This window comes from Phyllostomus hastatus, unplaced genomic scaffold (assembly GCF_019186645.2).
Source record: "Phyllostomus hastatus isolate PE091 unplaced genomic scaffold, TTU_PhHast_1.1 phas_scaffold_385, whole genome shotgun sequence".
Lineage (NCBI taxonomy): Eukaryota > Metazoa > Chordata > Mammalia > Chiroptera > Phyllostomidae > Phyllostomus > Phyllostomus hastatus.
The window spans coordinates 3,510,893-3,537,844 of record NW_025334026.1 but is presented as its reverse complement, the minus strand read 5'-3'; the positions used below and the strand labels follow the sequence as shown (position 1 = coordinate 3,537,844).

The 26,952-nt window shown below is 38.9% G+C and overlaps 1 protein-coding gene and 1 pseudogene across 4 annotated transcripts in view; one reads left to right on the top strand and one right to left on the bottom strand.

Moving 5' to 3' along the window:
- The window catches only part of PARN (poly(A)-specific ribonuclease), a 181,685-nt gene that overhangs the window by 13,932 nt on the left and 140,801 nt on the right, over positions 1-26,952 (top strand). For all 4 annotated transcript variants that reach the window (XM_045819361.1, XM_045819360.1, XM_045819359.1 and 1 more), the window contains 10 exons: positions 5,322-5,487; positions 6,279-6,344; positions 7,051-7,089; positions 8,432-8,474; positions 9,710-9,790; positions 14,917-14,973; positions 20,845-20,922; positions 24,870-24,913; positions 26,112-26,154; positions 26,819-26,894. In XM_045819361.1, coding sequence (XP_045675317.1) covers positions 5,322-5,487; positions 6,279-6,344; positions 7,051-7,089; positions 8,432-8,474; positions 9,710-9,790; positions 14,917-14,973; positions 20,845-20,922; positions 24,870-24,913; positions 26,112-26,154; positions 26,819-26,894 — 693 coding nt within the window. The remainder of the gene's footprint in view (positions 1-5,321; positions 5,488-6,278; positions 6,345-7,050; positions 7,090-8,431; positions 8,475-9,709; positions 9,791-14,916; positions 14,974-20,844; positions 20,923-24,869; positions 24,914-26,111; positions 26,155-26,818; positions 26,895-26,952) is intronic.
- Positions 10,270-11,238, bottom strand: LOC123806269 (annotated as a pseudogene).

The window sequence follows — 26,952 nt, the reverse complement described above, 5'->3', positions numbered from 1 at the left end:
CGGAAGTGGCTGTGACTTCCTTTCTTAAAAGGGAACCAGATGACCCCTGGTTACCATTCTCCCTATAGCCTGTCAAACACAGGTGATCCCGCCCCCACCCTCTTTTTATATCTCCAGCCAGACAGTGGTAGGTATCCTTGTTTACCCATACCACATTCAAACCACCTGAATTCCCTCTTCAGAGCTGCAATTCTAAGGACTGTCCCCTAGCTCTGCCACCCCTCTTTGCGGATTTCATGGATATGATGTTGAACAAAATGACAGCCTTGGCTTTGGTTGATTGTTTTTCTCTCCACTTCTGCCTCTGTCCTCATTGTTGGTGACTTCTGTATCCACAGGGATGACCAGCAAATGCTCTGTCTGGTCTGTTTCTTGACGAGATGGTCAGCAGTCCTTGCTTCTATCTTCCCTTAGCTATTTGCTTTCTTGGTAACATTGTGGGTCTTAACACCCACTTCAAGCATTTCTCTTTGGGAGCACTTCCTCCTGTCCTTCTCATTCACTTACTCCAGTACCTCATTTCAGCAATCTGTTAACCTCCATTGCTTTTTCACTGTGTATCCTTCTATTCTCCTGTCTTGACTTTTCTTTTTATCCACGTGGTCCACCATGTCCTTCTTCCCTTCCCTTGCTCCTCTCTCCTGCTATTGCACTTGCCTAGCACAGTCCTAACACTGGTTAGATCTGACCTTCCACCTTCTTTGTTTCTGAGCATCTGAATATTGTTGGAAAACGTGCCACACCTGAGCTAATTTGTTACTTTAAACTCATGACCACAAGCTTCAAATGATCAGTCATGCTCAAAAATCATACTTTTTCTGAGTTAGAAATTTCCTTTCCAGCTCTTTAAAATGTTTGTGTGTTTTTTTTTTTACTATATCTTTGTCCAAACTTCCCACACACCTGATGACCATGCCTCTCAATGAAAATAGAAAAAAGCAGAGAAGAGCTGCTGCATGCATGTTCCTACTACCAGATCCACGTCTGGACCTGGCCTTCTTACCTCTGTTCATACCGTGTAGAGGAGTCCCTGTGCCTGTCTGCGGCTAGTCCCTGCCTCCTTGTCAAGCATTGGCTCCTCCAGGTTGTCCTTCTCTCTCCTGAATTATTTTCCCTTCTTCACTGGATCATTCCTGTTTATATTTTCCCTAACTTTGAACTGAAGTTGGTAATCTTCCATAATGAATGTAGGCAACCATCTTAGTAGTATTAGTATCTGGTGACAGAAGTGTTTTTCTAATTCCATCATACTTTTTAAATTTTGTTGCTGTATTTTATTGATTATACTATTACAGTTGTCCCAGTTTTTCCCTATTAACCCCCCCACCCCGAGCACCAATACTACCTCAAGCAGTCCTCACACTGTTGTTTATGTCCATGGGTCATGCATATAGGCTTTTTGGCTACTCCATTTCCTATACTGTACTGTATGTCCCCATGGCTATTCTGTAACTACCTATTTGTACTTCTTAATCCCCTCACCTCTCTACCCATACACCCACAACTCCCACCCATCTGGAAACCATCAAAACGCTCTCCATATCCATGATTCTGTTTCTGTTCTTCTGGTTTGCTTGGTTTGTTTTTTAGACTCAATTGTTGATAGATATGTATTTATTGCCATTTTATTATTTATAGTTTTGATCTTCTTTTTCTTAAATAAGTCCCTTTAACATTTCAAATACTAATGGTTTGGTGTTGATGAATTCCTTTAGTTTTACCTTACCTGGGAAACTCTATCTGTCCTTTGATTCTAAATGATAGCTTTGCTGGGTAGAGCAATCTTGGCTGTAGGTCCTTGCCTTTCATGACTTTGACTATTTCTTGGCAATCCCTTCTAGCCTGCAAAGTTTCTTTTAAGAAATCAACTGACAGGAATTCCCTTGAAGGTAACTAATCTGTTTTTCTCTTGGGGCTTTTAAGATTCTCTCTTTATCTTTAACCTTTGGCATTTTAATTATGATGTGTCTTGGAGTGGGCCTCTTTGCACCATCTTGTTTGGGACTTTCTGTGCTTCCTAAACTTACATGTCTCTTTCCTTCACCAAATCAGGGAAGTTTTCTTTCATTATTTTTTTCAAATAGATTTCCAATTTCTCATTCTTTCTCTTCTCCTTCTGGTTACCCCTATGATGCAAATGTTGGAATGCTTGAAGCTGCCCTAGAGGTGACTTACACTGTCCTTGTTTTTTGGATTCTTTTTTTCTTCACATTGTTCTGATTGGTTGTTTTTTTCTTCCTTATGTTCCAAATCATTGAAGTAAAGAACATTTGATTTTTGGCTGCATCCACTCTACTGTTGCTTCCCTGTAAATTGTTCTTTATTTCAATTAGTGAATCCTTCATTTCTGATTGTATCTTCTTTATGCTGCTGAGGTCCTCACTAAGTTCCTTGAGCATCCTTATAACCAGTGTTTTGGACTCTGCATCTGATAGATTGCTTATCTCCCTTTTTAAAATTCTTTTTCTGAAGTTTTGATCTGTTCTTTCATTTGGGCTGTGTTTCTTTGTTTCCTCATTTTGGCAGTCTCCCTGTGTTTGTTTCTTTGTATTAGGTAGAGCTGCTCTGACTACCTGTCTTGGTAGTGTGGCCTAATGTAGTAGGTGTCCTATAGGGTTCAGTGGCATAGTCTCCCCTATCACCCAAGCTGGGTACTCGAGGTACACCCTTTGTATGAGCTGAGTACACCTTCCTCTTGTAGTTGAGCCTTGATTGCTGTTGGCAGGTCAGTGGGAGAGATTTACCCAGGCCAGTCAGCTACAAGGACTGGCTGTGACCACTTACCACCAACCTCTGCCCTTTGCAGAGTTAGCTGTGCAGGTGTAGGGTGGAGGTGTTCTGACATGGTCTGTAGCTGTCCACTGGGTGCATAGGCTCTGGGGTTTCCTGAGTGGTGCAGGCCACTGTCAGCCCTCCCCTGTTGTCTGCCTGGGTTTTCCTGCCTGAGCTATGAAGCAGTCTGAAATGGCTGCCACTTGTGCTGGGCCTGGAGATTCCCAGGCCAGGCCAAGCTGTGAATCTAAGTGGACTGCTGCTAGTGCTGGACCTGGGGCCACCTAGCAAGAGGTACAGGGGCTGGGGGCTCATTGAGGCCAGCTATTGCTTGTTTGAGAGGATTTAGGAAGTTGTGAAGCATGAGAGCCAAGACCAACCATTCATATGGAAAAGCAACTTGGGTGGGATTATAAGTTGAGTGTCCAAGAGTCTCAGGGGATCTCCAGGGCAGGGCAAATGGTGTTAGCCAGGCTGATGGAGTCTCAGATATGGCACCAGCCTGTCAGCTCTGTGGCTCTGTTGGGAGAGGGACCTCTGCCGGCCTTTGTGTCTGGAAGAAAGTTGTCCCCCAGTTCTTGCCTTGATGCCAGACAGACACTTCATTTTCTCCCTGTATGCCACTGGTGCCTTTCAAGCTGTTACTCCTGTGCTGAAGCTCAGAGGAAGTAAGTCTGAGTAGGTCCATGTGTGGATTCTTTAAGAACTGCTTGGGACTCCAGAAGTTCCTTCCCCCCACTCAATCCTTGCTGATTTTTGTAGCCGGAAGATATGGGAACTTATCTTCCTTGCACTGGAACCCTGGGCGGGGGGGTGTGGTATGGGCTGGGACTCCTCACTCCTGAGATATTCCTCCTGAATTTTTATCCACCACGCATGGATGTGGGACAGCCCATTTGGTGTCTCTGCCCGTCCTACAGTCTGTATGGATATGGTTTCTTTAATTCTATAGTTGTCAGACATCAACTCAACTCAATTTCTGATGGTTCTGAGTAATGCTTGTTCTATATTTTAGTTTTAATTTTGATGTAGTTGTGGGAAGAGGCAAGCCATGTTTACCTATGCTGCCATCTTGACTGGAATCCATATCATGGTTTTTAATAAATTTTGTTATAGTAGCAGAAATAATGCCTACATCTCAGCATGATGGTTGGCAAGTACAGCCCCTGCCTCTTGGTCTCTTCTTAGTGGCCTGGACCAGCCCCTCGGCCCTAATTCCATCATCGTTTCTACAGAGTTCACTATTGTCCTATGGCTTTTAAGACCACACATATTCTGATGTCGCCCAAATTTCTCAACTCTTTTCTCCTGTGCTGTAGACTTATATAAGTTTTTAATTTATGTATACCCTTAGATGATTTCATATATTCAGCAGGTAGCTTTTGATATTCATCCTTGGAGCCCCAAACCTATTCTTTGCCTATTTTTCCCTATCTTGTTAAGTGGCCCTATCATCTTTTCAATTGCTTAAACTTAATAGCATCATTTTTTATTTTGCTTTTCCCTTTATTCTCTACCTATAGTATATCAATAGTTTCTGTCTCTCTTATCTCTAAAAACCATTCTCCCTATCTTTATAGTTAAGCCAGGGTACAAACTATGGCCTACTTTCTGTTTTGTAAATAAAGTTTTACTGGGACATAGTCATGCTCACTCATCTACTCATTGTGTATCACTGTATTACTCCTTTTATGCCACAACAGCAGAGCTAAGTAGTTGCAACAGAGACCCCCATGCCTATACTTTAGGTTTATATCTCACAAGCCTAAGACATTTACTATTTGTCACTTTAAGAAAAAGTTTACTGACCTCTGATTTAGGCCATCATCTTCTGCCTGGATGATTACAGTGGACACTAGCTTGTAGCTGTGACTTTCCTACTTAAATTCTCACAGGAGTCAAAGTGTCCTTTTAAAAACCTGAAGCAGATAATGTAATTATCTTGCTTAAAATTCTCTAATTGCATTCCATTGCTCTTAGGATATAATAAATTTTTACTGTGGCCTATAAGGGCCTGTGTAATCTTGTTCCATCCTGTCTCCAACCTGGCCATCTCCCTGTTCATTGTGTTCTGGCCACACCAGCTTCCTTACTGTTTTTGGAAAAGTCCAAGCCATTTCCATTCTCAGCACGTTTATCTTACTCTCCTGCTAGAAATACTCTTCCCCCAGTTTTTTGCCTGTCTGATTCGTTCTTAGCTTTTGGATCTTCATTCACAGTGGCTTTGTGTGATCATCGTGGCTACGTGATTCTCTTTACTTCAGAGCAGGGTACATCTGCTTTGCTCACTGTTAGATCCCCCAGAGTCTGATACAGTTCCTGGAACAGCATAAGTGCCAAATAAAAATTTGTTGAAAGTAGAATGAATGAATGGAGTGCATGAATAGACAAACATATTTCAAAATTACTTGTGTTTTCTGTTGATTTTTTTGAGGTATATTTAAATATGGTAAGCCTTTCCTGAGTATTTTAGGCTCTTTGGTTTGTTAAACAATTTTTATGCTATACAGGTATTTCTACTAATCCATTCTTTTAAAAACTGTGTTTAGGAATTCCATATTTAAATCAGGAAGAAGAAAGACAGTTAAGAGAGCAGTATGATGAAAAACGTTTACAGTCCAACGGTGCAGGAGCTCTATCATATGTGTCTCCTAACACATCAAAATGTCCTGTGACGATTCCTGAGGATCAGAAAAAATTTATTGACCAAGTGGTGTAAGTTCTAAACTGGAACCCAATGTGTGTCATGTATGTGTATTGGGGCGAGTCTGGCTGACATCTGTGTCTTGAACCTGTGCTGCACGTACACGGTACACTCAGGTGTGATGTGATTGGAGGGTTTAATTGCGGCACATCTGTATTCGTGTGACAATAGCACATTGTAAATAGGATTCTGTGTACTAAGACTGGTTGCATGTCACTGGAAAGACCTTCTAAGGGCCTGGTAGCCACTGTCTAGTTCCTCTGAAGGTGGAGGAATGAATCAGGTCCATCCAAGTACTTGCAACATGGCCATGTCTTTTTCTCAGTGAAGTTTCTGACAAGCCAATGTGCCATCAAAGAAATGTTTAGAGTTTACTTATCAGTATAACTGCTTTACTAGAAAAGTAAATATTTAAATTACTTGTATTGATGTAGCCTTGAGCAGTTGTTACTATTTAATAACAATTAAAAAATGCCAAAATAAATTATTTTTCTTTAAGCCTTATTACAGTAAAAAGTTATATGATTTGTTAAAATTACATTGTCATATTCTTTTTTAAAATTGATTTTAGAGAGAGAATATCGATTCGTTGTTCTTACTAATGCATTCATTGGTTGATTCTTATATGTGGTTGTGGGATTGAAGCCACAACCTTGGCATATCAGGATGATGCTCTAACCAAGTTACCCAGCCATGGAATATGTTCTTATGTTTAGATAGCTTTTGAGCATGATAGTTTTGTTGGTCGATGACTTTGTTCCTTAAAGGTATTGACAGTTACGTTTTTATTTCAATTCCTCAGAGAGAAAATAGAAGATTTATTACAAAGTGAAGAAAATAAGAACTTGGATTTAGAGCCATGTACAGGGTTAGTTGCCCTGAATCTTTTCACATCTTCTTTTTGGGGAAAGGTAGATAATATCTGGCATGTGCTAATTTGATCTTTTAAAAACACCTTCATAAATAGCCTTTTTATTACAGACGTGCTCCCAAGATTTAAGCACTAACTTTAACATTAATACAGTGGAGATGATGGTGTATTGAGACACTGAATGAATGCTTTGTCCCATTCTGGAGGGGAGACAACTGTTGTGCAACTTTGGTTTCAAGTTTATGCTCGAGAGTGGCGTAATTATTTTAGCCTCAAGGAGAACTTAATGCATAAACACTTCAGAAGAGCATTTACTCTCAGGCTGCTTCTATCCTTTTAATTTTTCTCTGTGGTAAAAAGCATCTTACTTTCTTTTTACTTTGTGACTACCTTCACAAAAGTGTTTTAGTATATCTGTATGCCTTAAACACTCCTTATAAGCCACAGGAAGTAATACGTTGGTTAGATGGGAACTTGACCCCCTCTATAAAGGTAGTATAATAAGAAGAAAGAACTTTTTGATGAAGACAAGTGGTGAGGAATCCTCACACTATAAACATCCTGCCCAGTTTTGTTTACATATTATCTGTCACTTTTATTGAAATCTGTTTTAAAAACTAAATGTCTTTCCCTCCCGGTGCTTGATCAGTTAGGATTTTCTTTTAATGAGCCAAGATGAATGCCTTTTCTTTTGTTTTTATAGGTTCCAAAGAAAACTAATTTATCAGACTTTGAGCTGGAAGTAAGTGTTTATATTATATGCAAGAGCTCTGTGAGAAACCCAGGACTTAAAAACTAAAGATAGTATCTTAGTTCCCTTTTTTTTAATGGAATTCTACAGTGTTTGGTGATCTGACATTCCACATTCTTTTTTTTTTTTTAAGATTAATTTTTAGAGAGAGGGGAAGGGAGAAAGAGAGGGAGAGGAACACTCATATGTGACAGAAACATTGATTGGTTGTCTCTTGCATGCTCCCAGCTGGGGACCTGGCCCTCAGCCCAGGCATGTGCCCTGACTGGGAATTGAACTGATGACCTTTCAGTTTGTGGGATGACATCTAACCCACTGAGCTACACCAGTCATGGTGACCATCCCATGTTGTTGTGCCGTGCCTTATTTCCCCATATTTTCTTAAGTTGAATACCCACTTATTTTGTTTGTTATTGCTTTTTAATAGAGGCTCTAAAGCCTTTAATCTTTCTTTTAATTGTCACTTTGGCTTTGTTAAGTTCTGGGTGTGTATTGTTTTTGCCTTTTGAAAGTATACAATAAAGATTTGGTTTTAAGACCTAGGAAATAGCTGAATTCTTTGTCTAATCTGGGGTTAGACCATGATTTAGAAGAAGAATGGGTTTTAGGAGATCTGTGAGTCCCCTAAAATATCTAAAATTTTGTTTCTATTGGTTTCATTCTGTTTTCAAGTGGATCTCTAACCCCAGAGTTGCACATCAGTATTAGACAATTTGATGTTTGCATTTGACTTTGTTTGGGATTCTTGTTCTTGGATTAGAGTCTGTCAATGACATGTTTACTGGAAATTTACTTTGAACATAACAGGAAAAGGGCCATTGTCCTTTGACCAGCTCCTTTCTTCTTTTTTATATTATCCTTGGAACTTACTCCATGTGGATTCCAGATCACTCTTCTTAGCTGATGCAAACTACCATGCCAAACTGCAGAGTTATCCATTTCAAATCTCCTATGTGTGAGCCCACATAATATTAAAACCTTTATAATCAGTTAGGAAGTAAACATATTTGGAAGGAAGATTTGACTGCATGGTAATAAGCTGTCTGTATAATGTGATGCCAGACATATCAGAAAATGCCTAAGTCCTAAAATAAATTATTTTGAAATCAGACACATACCTGTGTGTTTAACAGCAAAGATAGGGAATGATTTAGCAGCTGAAATATTGTGGAATATGCTTACTGTAAAGTTTTCATCATAATAATACTTATTTCATACTTAATAAGACAATCCATTTAATAAAATTAAAGCTTTATAGTTGCTCTTAAAATACTTAAGGTTTTAGTTGTCATTGTCTCATCTACTGATGTCATGTTTTCTTCCTTTTCTTTAGGTATCCCAAAGGCATTCACGTTGAGACTTTAGAAACTGAAAAGGTAACCTCAAGTGTTATCCAGGGCTAACAAACACATGCAACGATTCATTGATATGCTGAAAGTCAGAGTTCACTTCTTGGCCCTGCTGTTTATGAGCTGGGTGACCTTGGGCAAGTCATTTAACCTCTCTAAGCCTCATTTTCCTCATTTGTGCATTGGGGGTGCACATGATAGTGATGATCTGTACTGATCTCGTAGCTTTTTTATGGTCATCCAGTAGGTAAATGAAAGTAAACAGGCTTTGTAAACCTGAAAGCATGCGAATGTTAGCACATGTTCTAACTACAGCAGAAAGTTGTGATGATATGCATGAAAAAATGGCTTCCATTATGTGAGCAAACAAAATTAAATGTTAGAATTTAGGGCATATCCTGGCTGGCCAGTTCATTTCCCAGTCACGGCACATGCCTGGGTCGCAGGCGAGGTCCCCAATACCCAGTTGGCATGTGAGAGGCAACCTTCTGATATATGTCTTGCACATCGATGTTTCTCTCCCTCTCTTTTCCCTTCCATTCTCCTCCAAAAATAAATACATAAATCTTTAAAAAATACATCTTTGAAAAAAAGAACTTAGGGCGTAAGTGTCTGTACTGGTATTGTCACACATTCCCAAGGTGCACTGATAGAACATGATGGATAATGGTGGGCTGATGGTGGGTTCCTTGTGCAAAATTTTAGGATTTAGAATTTAATTGTTGCTTTAGATGTCAAACTATATGAGATAAAATAAATTAAAAACAATCTTGCTAGAAGAGAAATCTCAAACTTTAACATAGGTTTTATGGTTTAATTGATAAAAAATGTGGTATATGAGGAAGAAGGCACTAATTATCTGACAAATACCAGAAAATCCAGGATTTTTTTTTTGTTACATTAATGAAGTAAGATGTAGAAATTTATTTTAAAGCCATCTATTTAGAAACTCATATTCAGATGCAGTGTAATTGTGTTCACTGGGAAAGTGTCTTATTCTCACAGTCTGTTGATACTGTTAACTGACATCTGTTGGGTTGGATTAATAAACCATGGGAATGTGTCATGGAAACACAGAGGCAGAATTTCGGTTTGTAATGCATCAGTTCAACTTTTGGTGGCTTTTCAGAATCTTTTCATTGTGTTTAGCCCATGAAAGACTGTGAGGTGATAAAAACAATAACTTCTAATGGTAGCAGAATTCTTAATTTTGGGGGTCAAGTTTTTTCCAGAAAGTTTTATGTTGGCTTTCTGTCTTTCAGAAAGAGCGATACATAGTTGTCAGTAAAGTAGATGAAGAAGAACGCAAAAGAAGAGAGCAGCAGAAACATGCTAAAGAACAGGTAATTGAGTTATGTTCATTTCCTTTGGGTGAGAAATGGCAACATAGTACCTTTTTCTGTATTTGAAATTGTAATATAGTACCTTTCTCTGTATTTGTATATCGGATGTAGGATTCAATTTAGTGATTAGTTTTCTGCCATAGTAAAATTGAATTGGTAGGAAAATCTATAGTAGAACCAGGGGGATTGTAAGGTTAAGTATTTAATCATAGATAACAAAGTAAGTCTGACATGGTTGACCAATCTTCCCATATATGAAGCAGTCTTGAAAAGAGTATCCTTGATTATCAGTCAGATTATGTGCCACTGATCTTCATTGCCTGTTAACTAATATTGTTATGTCTGACTTCAAGCAAATTACTAATGTTCTTAAGTTTAGAAAATATGATTTTGTAACCAAACAAAAACGGAGATTCAGCTGCCTATTGCCACAAAAACCAAACTTGAGAGGCCGGTGCTGGTGCAGAAGGAGAGAGGTTTTATTCTGGTGCTGCAGTCTGGGAGGATGGCCGACTCCCATCTCCAGGATTCTCTGCTCTTTCTATTATGGAAAAAGTCCAACCATCCTCAGCAAGGCCAAAATAAAATCAGTGTCCAAAGTTCCTGTTGCATTTTATTTTATTTATTTTTTTTAAGCATTGTGTTTTATTTTTTAGAGAAGATACTAGGAGGTAGAGGAAGAAAAACAGTGTCCCCCTGGAGTCTCCAAAGTGTATGAGACTGTATAAGAGTGTATGTGGCTTCCCCAAGTCCTGGCCAGCTTGTCCTAGAAGATTCCATGTGGAGGGCCGTGGGTTCCTACTCTCAGTCCTCTCTTTTGGGCGATGGTAATTATAGGGAAAGAAGCAGACATGTATGCTGATTTCACGGGCTGTCTTCAGGATCTTAACAGCCTCATTATGCTCGATATCTTATAAATCCACATCATTTATAGCTAGGACTTCGCCCCCTTCCTGTAGTGTGTAAGAGACAGAGATCATCTTGGAGGTGAAGATGCCTAGCTGGGTAGTCTTTCCTCCTTAGATGTTAAATCCTCACTGAGCTCCAGGGGGCTTCTTCAGTGTGATGATTCGGGACAGAAACTGGGTCAACTCATTGTAGTCTGGGTGGTATACCCTCTTGGCAGAATGGAAACTGGAGCTCTCAATTTCCATAATTCTGTGATATGAGTGGACTCTGGCAGAAGGATTCCATAAGAAGTTTCCAAAGGCTCCAGTGGCTCAGAATCCAACTTCTGAGTCCCTTGGCTATAACAAAGCATAAGATTAATTCTCTGCTGAGCTCTCTAACCCTGCTATGCTGCGTTTCATGTATCATCCCATGCTCATGGGGAAAAATCCAGTATTTAAGAGTGCAGATGGTTCCTACCTCATGAGAAGGAACCCATGTTGGGGAAGTCTCACAGGCAGGAAAACCACTGGGTAGTCATAAGGAATCTGGCTGTCCATTTCTGGCAAGCCCCTGCTAATAGGCCTCAGTCAGCTCAGGTTCTCATTGCCAATTTCCCTGCTCCATTTAAAAGTATAGTCTTTGGAATCTGTAGGTGGCTGCAAAGTGGTTTTAGTCCTTATCCATGTGGCTTAGCTTGTTCCCTGCTGTTGTCCATTTCAGGCTCCCTCGTGGAGCCTGCGTGTGGAAAATGTTGTGAGGGCCACATGGTCACGTGTTCTGAGAGCACAGTGATGAATACTCAGTTGAGAGCATCATCGAGTTGGCAAGAGAGAGCTGCTTTGTTCCCCTGGGAATGTATTAGCTTGGGTCAGACCAGTTGCTTTCTCAAAGTGACCAGTCAACTTCGCAAACTTTTGTGTGCTTTGGGTAGGTCTGTGTTCCAACCATCTCTTTTTCTCTCTTGGCTAGACTGAGGGTCAAGCACCTCCCCCTGTGCCATTTTGACTTACATGTGCCTGCCTTTCCTGGTCTAACCTCCAATCAGGTATAGGAGGGTAGGGGGAGGGCATTTCAAAAATCTGATTGTTTTGTTAGCTTTTTGCGAGCTCAGGCTTTCTGTGCGCTCAGTGTGAGAACACTGAGGTACTCCCCCCTGATGCCATCCCCCTGCTGCCATCTTAGCCAATGGGGGAGATGTCCCTGGTGTTGTGACTGTTTTGCGCTAAAAACTTGGCAGATTAGGGTGACATGGACTTGTTGGCATATCCTCTTGGTTGCTATCTGGAGAATGGATTTGAGTAAGACTGGAGCTAGGAAGACCAATTAAGCTGTGGAGTAACATAGCTAAGAAATATCAGTGACCTGGAATAGAACAGTTAGTAGCAGTCCAGGTGAAATATGGAGATACTTAGAAGGTAGAATCATTGTAATTAGTGCCTGGATGTGGGTGGCAAAAGAGGAGGAGAGAAGAAGGAAAATTCTCAAGCCTGAAATTTGAGCAACTAGGTAGACTGATGTCAGTTCACTTATATGGAGTGATTTTGGTTGGGGGTGAGGGGCCAAGTGGAGTAGGGTTTGCGTATGGGTGGATGTCCAGCTCACAGATATATTAAGGCAGGGCCGCATCTGACTGATTCAGACCTTAGGAAACTGTACACTCAAAAACAGTTAAAATGGTAAACATCTTAGGGACATCTAACAGTAAAGACACAACAAGCCATTGTTAGATTTAGACAGTTTGTTACATAGAGAAGGAAGATCAGCCAAAGGTGCCAGCTGCACGAGGTTCTTGTTTTCACACACCAAACAGACAACACTAAAAGAAAAGGAGCCAGATGACTGTGTCGTGAGTTGTGGATACCTTGTTATTGAGGAGCCAATTCTAGACTGCCGCTAAACACTTTTATATGCTGTAGCTCTCTTCTGACGAGGGTGGGAGGGTGAGGCAGAAAGCCCCATGTGTCATCAAAACCTGGGAGGCAGTGACAAACTTTCTCATGACAGCCTCCCAGGGGGAGAGAGAGGGAGGTGGTTGGGAGATGGCATATTGGCAGCTTTTTACAAGCCTCTGCCTCCCATCCTCTCCTGGGGTGTGTCATCAAAATGCAGGTGAACTGCAGCTCAAGCCTTTGCCTGTGCGGCCTATTTGGATGTGTGCAGGGTCACCAGGGCACCATGGTGGAGCTTTCCCTCTACAGCGTATCTGATCCAACGAAGTTTTAGATGTCTTTGGGACATCTAACAGTAGGTGTCTTGTAGGTGGAGTTGTCATTCTGGAGCATAAGGGAGAGGTGAGGGCTAGACTTGGTTGTCTTGACAGGGAGATCAGGACTGGATTAGAACACCTACAGTGTGCATGAGGAATGAGAAGAGGACTGAGTGTAGGGTTCTGAAGACCACCAGCAATTAAATGATAGGCAGAAGTGGAAAAATGTGTCAGGAGATTATTGTGACACGGTAGCCAAGGGAAGAGAGTGAGGAAGGGGTTGTCAGCAGTGTCCAATGCTCTAGAGAAAGGGTAGTGGCTGAAATGTGGCCATTGGGTTTAGTTTTAGGAGTTTTCTTTTTTTAAATATTCTTCAAAATTTTAAGATGCACATAAGATACAAATTTTAAGATACAAATTTTATAAATTTATAAAGTGCACATAACACAAAATTTACCATTTTAACTGTTTTTGAGTGTACAGTTTCCTAAGTGTTAAGTACAGATTGTTATGCAACCATCAACACCATCCATCTCCAGAACTTTTTCATCCTGCAGAACTGAAACTGTAGCCATTAAACAACTCCCCACTGCCCCCTGCCACTAGCCACAGGTGATCGCTCTTCTACTTTCTTTCTCTGAATTTGACAGTACCTTGTGTAAGTGGAATCATGCAGTATTTGGTTTCTTGTTACTGCCTTATTTCGCTTAGCATCAAGTCCTCGTGGTTCATCCATATTATAGTGTGTGTCAGAATTTCCTTCCTTTTTAAGGTGAAATAATATCCCATTGTATGGGTATATCACATTTTCTTTATCCATTCATCTGTCAGTGGACACTTGGGTCACTTCAACCTTTTTGTTCTTGTGAATAATGCTACTAAAAACATAGATGTGTGAGTATCTCTTTGGGTCATTGCTTTTAGTTTTTTTGGGAATATACCCAGAAGTAGAATTGCTGGATCAAATTGAAATTGTGTTTTTAATTTTCTGAGGAACCTCCATACTGTTTTCCATAGCAACTGTAGCACTTTATTGTTCCCACCAGCAAGTCACATGTGTTCGGATGTTTCCACGTCCTTGCTAATAATAGTTACCCTGGGAGTAGTTTAAAGAGGTGAGCAGTTTCAGTGAGGGTGCCACCATAGGGCAGAAGCCTGCAAGTACCTGGGAGTTAAACTGGAGCTAGTTAGTGGAGAGAAGTCTTTTAAGTAATTTAGCTGCTAAGAGACAAGGAGAAGGGACAGTAAGTAGTTGCATGGAGCTTCAAGTTAAAGAAGCGGTTTCAATATAGGAGAGAAATCGAATCTATTTGAACACCGTTAGGAAGTAGGAAAGAAGAAACTAAGTGGGGATGAGTCTCAGAGTGCTGTACTATAAAAATTTTATAAAAATGGCCCTGGCTGGCGTAGCTCAGTGGATTGAGCGTGGGCTGGGAACCAAAGTGTCCCAGGTTCAATTCCCAGCCAGGGTACATTCCTGGGTTGTAGGCCATAACCCCCAGCAACCGCACATTGATGTTTCTCTCTCTCTCTCTCCCCCCCCCTCTCCCTCTCTCTCCCCCCTTCCCTCCCTAAAAATAAATAAAAATAAAATCTTTAAGAAATTTTATAAAAATGTTTTTGACAAGAAAAATATCAAGAGTTAATGCTGTTTTTGATCCATTAACTGCTGGTTGGGTTTCCTAAGAATTTAATGCAGCACTGAATTTGGCCAGCAGATGGCAGCTTTTAAAAGGGAGTTTTTAAGATGGCTTGATAGACTGAAATTTCAAGTGATGTGAAGTGACAGTACTGTAATTTTGGTAACTAATGAATAATTTGCCACTTGCTCATTCCACTTTTTAAAATAGAAAAAAGGAATATCATAAATAATTTCAGATGTAGTTGTTTGGGATGATAGGTACAAAGCATGTGAAACTAAAGCTCACTATAAAGTTTCAGTACTTTATTTTTTTACTAGGTTTTAACACATTCAAATACAGGAATATATGTACATGAATAATTGTTTTGGTTTGCTTTTTTAAACTAGGAAGAACTGAATGATGCTGTGGGATTTTCTAGAGTCATTCATGCCATTGCTAATTCGGTAAGTAAACCAGATTTTTTGTTTTCAACTATATTCCAGAACATAATATTAAGGTGAAGTGCCTATTTATCATTGCAAATTAATCATTTGGTTACATTTAGAATATTTATCTGGTATGGAGGAAGAAGTTAGAACTTCATAAAGGTAGATTATTGTTACGATATGCTTGGCATGATATCATAATTGCTGTTACCATTTTTTTATCCAAGCCATTTTTTTCAGAAAACTGTTCCTGTAAAATTCATAGGATTATTATACTATGAGGTCCTTATTCAGCTACATGAAACTAATATTTATTATTTTCAAAGCCAATAAGTAGGATAAGAAAGTATAAGGAATATGGGGAGAAACAATCAGGTATTTGAAGGTGTTTTTTTCCTTAATTAGAAGAATCTAGAGGTCCTGGCTAATGGTGTGGCTCAGTGAATTGAGTGCCAGACTGCAAACTGAAAGTTCTCTTGTTCGATTCCCAGTCAGGGCACATGCCTGGGTTGTGGGCCAGGTCCCCAGTTGGGGGCATGCAAGAGGCAATGGATATCTCTCACCCATCGATGTTTCTCTCTCTTTCTTCCTCCCTTCCCCTCTCTAAAATTAAATAAATAAAATCTTAAAAAATAAAAGGAAGAATCTAGAGGATAAAAGTAGTTAGTTGCCTGTGTTGCATTCTTCTACATAACTGTAATAGACTCTCATATCTGGTAGCTTTATTAATATTTGGTATTTTAAAAACATGTTTACCACTGTGTAAATGTGCTAGAGGGTTCTGTGATATATATGGTGACATTTTTTCTTGTTTTCTAAGTCTTTTTGGAAAAGAGGCATGCACGTCTTGTGTAGATACATTGGGTCATGGTGCTGGTGGTTTTGTGAATTACACGTCCAAGTCAGTTTACTTACTTGGATGCCAGATTGCATTTCTTTCCTTGAGTAGTTGGCCTTGAAGAAATTGTTTTCCTAGAGAAGGACTTGCTTTGTCTCTTAGATGCTGAGCTTTGTATCAGGGAAGCTTTAAGGCTGTAGACACCCTCTGAGAGTTCTGTGGCCTTGTCACCACCAGGTGTGGACTTGTCAAAACAGGCATATCACTGTCCTCAACTGGGAATAAAGACAAGTTACCCAGCCTTGTAAAAGAAGAAGGCTGGCTCACTAGGAGCTCCTTCTCTAAAGTAAGGAAGATAATTTAAATGGAATAGTGAATTGGATGAGCCTGGAGAGAAACAAAAATGTGAGTCTCTTCACAAGTCTCTAAGATCACAGGTATCTAGAAAAGCAGAGTTTCTGGTCATGTTTGCTTAGATTATACACAGTAGCCAAAACACTTCAGATAGTTGGCTTGACTGAGGTGAACCCTAAATACAGAGATGTGGGACATCATTTGGCTTTGAGCTGTCCTGTAGCTATCATGACGGTTTAGTTAGCTGGGACATGTGCTTACCTTGTATAAATTCAGATACTTTAGCTTGCTGTGCTTGTTTTCCTCTTTTTTGTCTAATACAGAATAATTGATAACACATTGCTGACCTTTTGTAGTTTATATCACAAACTGTATTATGCAAACCCAATTTATTAGTGATGCAGACATTTAAAATTTAAGTACATACCTTAAAAATGCTAACATTTTAATTTATGCTTTATAAAGCTTACAAGCAGTAATTACTCTTAAATATTTATGTCACACCAAATTCTTTTCTTGTCATTTGTAGTAGTAAATCTGTGTTTTTTATAGTTTTAAAAACTTTATTTTTGCTAATTTTTTACTCACAGCCAAGTTGCAAAAATAGTAGTTTCCATATATTTCTTACCTAGCTACCCCCAATGTCAACAACTTATATAATCATACAGTTATCAGAACCAGGAAAGTAACACTGGCATAATATTATGAACTGAACTGTAGATTTTATTTGAATTTCATCAGTTTTTCCACTAAGTACTTTTTCTGTTCACAGTTTTATCTAGGATCCCACATTACATTTATGTATTATTTCTTCTTAGTCTTTTGCAGTTAGTAACAGTCTTTCTTTGTCTTTTATAACCTTGATATTTTAAAACACTATTGACTGCATTTTGTCAGATGTCCCTCAGTTTGGATTTGTCTGCTCTTTTCTCGTGATAGGACTGAGGAAATACAATTTATGCAAGAATACCACAGAAATCATGGTTCATAATGTTGACCTTGATCACTTGCATAGGGTGCTTTCTGCTAGATTAGTATACTGTAAAGTTACTACTTTTGTCTTTGTGGTTAATAAATATCTTGGTGTAGATACTTAAGACTATGAAAATCTCTTTTTTCTCAAACTTTTGTCCACTAGTACAGCATCTATCAGTGGATCTTACCTGCAGCCATTATTACTCTGATGTTGTAATGGCAAGTTTGTATTTTCCTCTTTCTGCATTAGTTCTTGGAATTCTTTTATAAGAAAGAGCTATCCTCCCCTGTTTTTTTAATCATTTAAAAAAGTGTTTATGAGTATGGACTCAGGGAAATACATTTATATAGATTATAACATGGTATTTTATTGTTTATTTTGTTGCTCTACTTGTGCCACCTTCGACTATTAGAGCTTCGTCAGGTTGGCTCCTGTGTCCTTTGAAGAACCCATATCCTTTTTTTTAAAAAATATATTTTATTGATTATGCTATTACAGTTGTCCCCTTCCCCCCTTCACTCCCCTCCATCCTGTACACCCTCTCCCACCCACTTCCCCCCTTTAGTTCATGTCCATGTGTCATACTTACAAGTTCTTCAGCTTCTACATTTCTCATACTATTCTTACCCTCCCCCTGTCTATTTCCTACCTACAATCTATGCTACTTATTCTCTGTACCTTTTCCCCCTCTCTCCTCCTCCCACTCCCCTGTTGCTAACCCTCCATGTAATCTCCATTTCTGTGGTTCTATTCCTGCTCTAGTTGTTTGCTTAGTTTCTTTTGGTTTTGCTTTAGGTGTGGTTGTTAATAATTGTGAGTTTGCTGTCCTTTTACTATACATGTTTTTTTCTTTATCTTCTTTTCTTAGATAAGTCCCTTTAACATTTCATAAAATAAGGGCTTGGTGATGATGAACTCCTTTAACTTGACCTTATCTGAGAAGCACTTTATCTGCCCTTCCATCTAAATGAAAGCTTTGCTGGATAGAGTAATCTGGGATATAGGTCCTTGCCTTTCATGACTTGGAATACTTCTTTCCAGCCCCTTCTTACCTGTAAGGTCTCTTTTGAGAAATCAGCTGACAGTCTGATGGGAACTCCTTTGTAGGTTACTGTCCCCTTATCTCTTGCTGCTTCTAGGATTCTCTCCTTCATTTTTACCTTGGCTAATGGAATTATGATGTGCCTTGGTGTGTTTCTTCTTGAGTCCAACTTCTTTGGGGCTCTCTGAACTTCTTGGACTTCCTGGAAGTCTATTTCCTTTGCCAGAATAGGGAAGTTCTCCTTTATTATTTGTTCAAATAAGTTTTCAATCTGTTGCTCTACCTCTTCCCCTTCTGGTACCCCTATAATTCGGATGTTGGAATGTTTAAAGATGTCCTGGAGGTTCCTAAGCTTCTTCTTGTTTTTTTGAATTCTTATTTCTCCATTCTTTCCTGTCCGGTTGTTTCTTCCTTCCTTCTGGTCCACTCTATTGTTTTGAGTTCGAGTTTCCTTCCCATCACTGTTGGTTCCCTGGGCATTTTCCTTCATTTCTTTCAAGGTAACCTGCATTTTTTCATCTAATTTGCAACCAAAATCAACCAATTCTGTGAGCTTCCTGGTCACCAGTGTTTTGAACTGTGCATCTGATAGGTTAGCTATCTCTTGGTCGTTCAAAAGGATGAGTTCTGGGACACTGATTTGTGCTTCTCTTTGAGCCATCTGTCTGTCTGTCTCTCTCTTTTTTTTTTTTGGTCTAGTCACTCCTGTTACGGTAAGGGGTGGAGCCTTAGGTGTTCACCAGGGCTGGGCACCCCAGTCGCTAGATTGTGACGTTGTATTGTGAGGGCCGGGTCGAGAGGGAACAATGGCGGTAGCTCCGTTCTCCATGGGACCTCAGTCCCTTCCCTGGGATCTTTGGTTGTGCCCTGTGCCCTGCTCCACAGTCGCCGCTTCACTGGGTCTGCCAGCTGCCGCTTGCGTACTCAGGGTCCACCCACTGCGATCTTGTGCGCCCCAGATGCCTTACGCACGCCCGGTTGCCTTATGCGCCCAATTCTCCCTGTTCTCTGTGCCACGACCCAGCGCCCGGCTGCTCCTCTCTGTCCCTCCTACTGGTCTGGATAAACGGGTCTATTTCAACTTCTTGGCTGTCCGACTTCCATTCAGATAAATTTTCTGTCAGTTCTGGGTGTTATTCTGCCTCTAAATTGTTGTTGTTCCAATCTTGGTTGTGCATGGAGGTATGGTGCATCCACCTATGCCTCCATCTTGCTGGAAGTCCGTATCCTTTTTTGAGCGCTTAATTACTTTCTAGTATCACAAGATGTTCCAGACTCATTTTGTGTTTTCCCTGCCTCAGCTCTGAATCAGTGACTTCTCTGAGGAGCCCTGGTTCCTTTTATTGGACAAGAGTGTTTAGAAAGCAGGACCTATCACTAGGTTACTACAGTGGTTTTACTACTTCTAGGACCCCTCACTGGATAGAGCTAAGAATGATACATGTCATACATATAAAACCATGCCTTTGTACTGATACTTCAGGTTCCAATCTAATACCACAGGGTTCATTTTTACTCTACATTTCTTTTCTTATTTGTCGACAGTGGGAAATCCAGCTCTTATCTGCATTATATATGTTTGTTTAAATCTGGTATACATATAAAATGTTTCAGAATTACTACCCATACTTTGTGAGAAGCATGTTCACTGACTAGGCTACAGCACTCATGTGAAGGTCTTTTTGTCTTTAGCTTGACAGCGTGTAGTCACAATACTGTTTTCGTACCAGCTTTTTTTATTGTGCTTATGGTATTTATTTATAATATAGTTAGGTTCTATTCATCTTTGTATTCCATTTTGGGTTTCCTTCACATTTTTTCTATAGTATCAATCAGTACTTGATCTTTTAGCGTTGAACAGGTATTCAGAATGAACACAAACACTGAGCCAAAAGGACAGTTTGTGTGTTAGATTTGGGAAGTTTTATATAAAATTACTTATTTCAAAGGATTATGTTTAGCCCTGTGAGTCAAGGACTGTTGCTCTGAAGGTCCACTGGGTCATAGTAAAAAGCTCTAGTACAGTGACCTGATGGTTTATGTTAAAAATGGTGCCACCTGGCAAGCTGAATTGAAGTTGATGTTTCATTTTGGTAGTTTAATTTTTTTATCAAAATGGAGTGAATTTATTGCACACATATTGTACTTCAGTTGGTTGAAAAGCAATGATTTTATTGGAAATGGTATTTAAGAACATGCCCCATGAATTTTGACATAGATTATAAAGGAAATTAAAATTCATTCTGTTTAGTATAATTAGAGAGTTATTTTTATCTTTTAGCATTGTTATGAATGCAACCCTAATTGGATATTTGGAGTTTGTTCACAAATTATTTGATAGTGCTGGAGACTTAGCATTTTCAGATTTTACCTTTTTAACTTGAGCTCTTCAATCAAAATTTACTACTCCTGGTTCTTGTCAGTGGCAAGATTAAAAATCAGAGAAAAAGATAATTAAATCAAAATCATTTGGATCTTTTATTTTGCATTCTATATTTAATACCTCCAAAATTGAAAAAGAATGAAACCTACCCTAATTGGCTCATTTGCATATATTTATAATATTTTTTAATGTGGTAAAGTAATTTTAGTAGAAAATCCTCATGGATCTTCACTCTCAAACCCCACTAGTACAATTTGGTACCTGACAGTCTTTTTCCTAACTTTGACTTTCTTTAGGGAAAGCTTGTTATTGGACACAATATGCTCTTGGATGTTATGCACACAGTTCATCAGTTCTGCTGCCCTCTCCCTGAGGTAAGTCACTTGTCAGCCTGTATTGAAAACTCATGGGTCTTCATTACTGAGAAAGTGTTTTCTACTTGAGTGTTGTTTCCTTGTATGCAGCATGTTCCCAGAGAGAGAATTTCATGCACTAGGCTGTACAGTTTTGAGGGGATGTGCATACAGGCCATTTTAAGGGATCTTCAGTTATCTGCCGTTATCGGAGCAAAGCTTAACATTTCTTCCATCTTAATGTCATTGGGTTTCTCAGTTACTTCTGGGTAGGGGATCCTCGCCCACAGGTATGGTTGTCTAGTTTGCTACTAGGAACATTAGACATAGCAGGGCCGTTGAAGATAAGTGCTGCTGCTGTAGGTCAGCTAAACTGGATCAGCTCCTGCAAAGTTCTGGATTACCTCTTGCTAGGCTGCTTCCCGTAGATTCTCTGTTGACCTGAGTATATTTTCACTCTTGGAGCCAAGTTATCTTAGTGCATGGAACCACAAGCTTCTTCGGCTCCTCAGGAAAAGAGCTTCTCTTCTGTCTGTTCCTCCTCTGTCCTGACTGCACATGGACTTATCTCACTTGTCTTCCTATCTCCTTTATTTTCTCTCCATGTTTTCAATTTAGTGGTCTCACTCACTTTCATGACTTCAGCTGAAGACACTGGCATTAGTCTCCTCAGAACTGGACACACAGTTCATGCTGGACTGCAAATGTCTCGACCTGGAGAGCCTTCAGATTAAACGGTGTCTAAAATTTACATGTTGCAAAGGATATCTGTAATTTACACTACCTTTCTTTCCTTATTATTGCCTCTGAACCATTTTCTTCTACTGATTCCTTTACCATACATGATACCCATCACCAAGACTATTTTTAACATAGGTTTTGACTCTTTCTCCTTCCTCCAGATCTGGTCAGTTACAAAATTCTGACAATTTTATCTCCATGCTGTCTGTTACATTTAGCTTCTTTTTGTTTCAGTTGCAAGTGAGTTATTTTTCATCTGGAGTTTAGCAAAGTCAGGCAGGATTTCCTGTCTCACTTTAACCTTTAGCCCATCCTTTAAAATCATAGGTTGGCAAACTTTTTCTATAAAGGCCAAATGGTAAAATAAGTATTTTAGGTTTTCCAGGCTGTGCTGCCTCTGTCATTAACTCTCAATTGCTACTGCTCTGTAGCCTGAAAACTACCATAGAATGTAGAAGGAAAGAGATGTGGCTTTGTTCTAATGAAACTTGATTTAAAAAAGTAGATGATGGGCCATATTGGGCTTGTAGTTCATAGTTTTCCAACCCTGCTTTAAATTGCCACTAGATTAATCTTTTATTCCTTTTGGATTGAAAGATATACCTGATTTGGAGTTGGTCTCATTTATACATATGCAAAGCCTCAGTTACTTTCCATTCGTCAGGGGACATTGTCCCATCAGCATCTTGATTACTATCCTTTGGAAAAGTCCAGCACAGCCCAACCATGAATACAGCAGCTCTTTTGCCCCCCTTGTCCTATTTCTGCAACCTTAAGGTTGTCACTTCTTTTCATGACAACTATATCATTCTCTGGGATTCAAAGGTTTCATACTTGTGAGTCTCAAGACAAACATGATTGGTGTGAGTTTGCTTTGTATAAATCTAAAGATCTAATGTTTAGCAGTCCTGGCTGGTGTGGCTCAGTGGATTGAGTTCCAGTCTGCTAACCAAAGAGTTACCTGTTCGATTCCCAGTCAGGGCACATGCCTGGGTTGTGGGCCAGGTCCCCAGTGGGGAGCACACAAGAGGCAACTACACATTGATGTTTCTTTCCCTCTCTTTTTTCCTCCCTTCCCCTCTGTCTACAAACAAATGAATAAAGTTGTTTTTTTTTAAAAAAAGATCTAATGTTTATCTCAGATTAACCACTTCTTATTGGCTGAACATGTTAAAACAGCAGCTTTTCTCATGACTCTTGGATCTTTACAGCAATGAGGTTATCAGTAAGGAAAGAGGAAGTGTGTTTCTAGGTGTTCTGGACATCAAGCAGAATTTGGCACATAAGAAGGCATTGAATATTGATTTAACAAATGACTATCTTCCCAATGTGCCAGTTTTAGAATCTTCTGGTATATGACTATTTACATTACTGACCCTATTCAAAATTCTGAACTAATCCCACATCTATAGAGTTGATTTTGCATAAGTTAACTTGGCATGTCAAGTTTTCTGTGACCTGGCACAACCTTCTTGTGTCGTGTGGTCACGTGTTACTTTCCTTATTCCCAATCAGACTAGCTTATTTGTTCCCTGGGAAGTGCTTTGTGTTTTTGGAATATAATTTCCTCCAAGTTGAATTTTCTCAGGCCTTTATAAATGCTTGCTGTGTACAACTTTACCTGTCTTACTAATGTCTAGTTTATACCTCCTCCAGGAAGTTTTCCCTGCCTGCTGCCTTGCCTAAGAGGTGATCTTTTCTTTTTCTGACCTCCCACACAACTGTGTACCTGTTATGGTGCATGAATGTTGTCTTTACAGCTTACCTACCTTCTCCTTCTAGGTGATTAGACTCTTGGACAAGGAGTATAATCTTGTTATTGTCTGTTTAAATGCCTAATATAGCATTTCGTAGGTAAACACTTAATAAATGTTACCTTGAATAAAACTAGTTTTGAAGCAAATTCCAGTAGAAAGAATGCTTGATTTGTTGAAGAGCAGGAGGTGGATTAGGATAAATGGTTTTATCCCTTGCTTTATTACTAAATAATAAATAAACCTGAATAAGTTACTTAACTTCTTTGTGTTCTATCATTGTCAGAGGGAGAAAATGGTTTTCTCCTATCTAATTTTGGAAGCAGTGATGTAAAGGAGAAAAGCTATGTAAAATGGTAGAACTTTTACAAAGTCTAGTGCCAAAATAGGCATTTAAAAGTATACTAAAGAATCCCTATTTTGGAGCTGCCTTTTAAGGGAGAGTCTCTTCTTAAGAATCTTCATGGTACTTCCACATGACCTGTGTTATAGAAGGCACTGGTCTAGAACTCTGCTACTACTGGCCCTGGAAGTAGCCATAAGTCTAATTTTTTCTTGCTTGTGAAGTGTTTAATAGTATTGAGAGATTACAAACAGTCCTTACTGAATTTTTGTTTGAATTAGCATTGTAATGACTTATTCATATATTGTTCATTAATTTAATGATAGCCATTGAATAGCTGGTAAATTTTGCAAAGTAGCTAAATATAGTCTGTATTTACAGGCTTGAAGAGCTAATTGGAAATGGCAGTTTCTTATGAAGCATGAATAATGCTGAAGAGAAGTGTAGTTACAAAGGGTCAGGAATATAGGAATATGACTCTCAGTCTAGTGTGGCAATTATGCATGTATGTAAATGAGTTAATTCAAGTTAGAGCAATCTCACTTAAGCTTTAGACTTTCTGATCAAAATAAATTTGGGAAATGAATTGTCTCATTTAGGTACTTGCTGTTAGTGCCACTTGAGCAATTTTCTGAATAGTCAAAACAGGAATAGTGTATATATAGGAAAGTGTGTGTTTTAGTGGTCGTTTTAACTAACATTTCAGAGATGTTCCCAATAAAAGTATAACCTAGTTTACAGTATCCATTTCTTGTACAAACCATTTATTTAAATAATTTTCCTAGACCCACTATAATGATGAATTTGTGTAATAGAGCTATTACTGAAAGTTTTCTACATACAATAAAATCCTTTTTTCCCCTCCTATTTCAGCCATAAAATACTTACGTTTGTCTATTTTGGTTACATAGAGGTTTTACATCAGGTTCTATGATTTCCAATCAGTGAGGAAATTGTGAAGATTTTTAAAAAGTTATTAACCAGAAACGGGTCTGTCCTTTAGCTTTAAAGGGCCTGTGTGAGGTATAATAGTTTGAGAAGAGACCTATGGAGCTAGAAATATTTGTGTATGTTTTTAATACTGTGAGTGTCTTAATAAAATTGTCACAAGTTATTCTCTTGTTTTTTAGGACTTAAATGAATTTAAGGAGATGACAACATGTGTTTTTCCAAGGTAAGCTTCTTTTCAGGATTTGTCTTTCATTTAAAATAGTCATGGCATACATAATCCAAATAGGTATATAGTAATTTATTGAAACTATTATTAGATCATGATTACAATCCAGTTCATATAAGTTGGGAAATGATTTAATAGCTTCAAGTTAGTGATGGCTTGCTTTTATAATAGGTGATTGGTTTTGTCATTCATTAACATCAGAATTTGAACTGAGAGTGAAAACATCAACTCCTTTTTTCTCATTCCGTATTAATATCTAAAGAAATAATGAAGTTTTCTTGAGTTGGCTCTTGTCTTTCGTTTATGTTGGATGTACCATGTCACAGTGAAGTGGGCAGTTGAGAGTGTTCAGTTGAAAATTGAATAAATATATGGTTGAATATTGTTGAAATGTCCAGTTGAGAGTATTCTGTAGTCAGTCAGGAACTGTCTAGCTAGAGATTTTTTCCCTCAACTTACAGTCAGTGCCTTTACCCCTTAATGTTTTTCACAGTTAATATTGCATGTTAGTTCTGGTAAGTCACATGTCACATGACTAATAGATCACACATCAGCCATGTGGAGCTGACCAAGCAAGCCTCTGCTTTTGAGGGCCTGTTTGAAGAGGGGCAGTCGTGGCAGTGGAGCATTTGGTCAGATAGCCAGGATATTTCTGTCCTATTGCCTAGTGTTCACATTTATGTGCAAAGAAACAGTTTTCACATTAGTGTCTCTCTTTTTTAGTATTCCAATCTGAAACACAGTAGTAAGAAATAACAACATAGCATGAACCTATCAAATGCAGATTTTGACCCTCCAAGAGTTTATAGTGTACAAACTGGGGTAGTGATGGTAGATGGTAATGGCTCAGCAGTGTTAGACCTGCAGCAGTATTTGAACCATATAAAGACACGTGAGGATATTTGACTTCCCCTTGAGATTGCTGTAGCCCACATTGTCTCAGGGTACAAGCAAATCCTGAACTTGTGCTCTGCGTATGGCAGAGTATGGACTCTTCCACAGCCTCTTGATTAAGTTGCTGGTTAAGGGGACCAAGTTCCCAGTCTAACCACGATGCCGGGACCAGGTTCACAATGGCTAATATGTTTCATTCTCCTGTCCACTTTTAAGACAATAGGCTATTCATTTGAGTAAAATATATTTTGAACATGGATATACATTTTGTTTACCTTATTAAAAATTCTTTTGTTTTTAGACTCTTGGATACTAAATTGATGGCCAGCACACAACCTTTTAAGGTATTTTAAAAATTTGAACTATTAGTGCTAAGCTATATTTGAAATTTTCAGAATTGCTACTAAGAGCTTTTGGAGTCCTGGTCTATTTAAATGTCATTTTCAAACCCATCCAAAAAAAGAAAAAAAAGAAGAACAAGAAAGAAAAAAAAGGAAATTGGAAAAAGACTAGAAATATGTAAATCTAAATGTGAATAGCGGTTGTCTTTGGGTGGTGGAATTATTTTTCCCCCTTTATTCTTTCTAAATGTAAGTTTTTAACATTAAAATATATAATGTATTTTTGAATAGGTTATACATGCACACACTTCTTTTTTATTTTCTTATTTTATATATTTTCCAATCAAGAAAATTCAGGTAAAAGTATAATCATTTGCTACTTTGTGAAGTGACTTGATACAGCTGAGTGAAATGAATGTCACCACAGTATAAGAACAAGTATAACTTTTTGGTCCAAGATCTGTAGACATTTAGCACATTTGTACAAATCTTCTTTCATATGGCTAAAACCCTCCACATGGTGAAAATTAAACTTGCTGCTTCTCTTTCACATTGACCAAATGATGACTCCTGTGTTTCTTTAAAGAACACAAGGGGGCAGTATCTCTTTAACATGTATTGCACTGAGATGATGACGGCTCGTAATTCTCTGCTTACTGGTTTGCAGGATATCATTAACAACACATCCCTTGCAGAGTTGGAAAAGCGATTAAAAGAGACACCTTTCAACCCTCCTAAAGTTGGTAAGAATACAAAATATAAAATGAAAGCCTCAAACTCTTTGTGTTGATTAGGTATTGG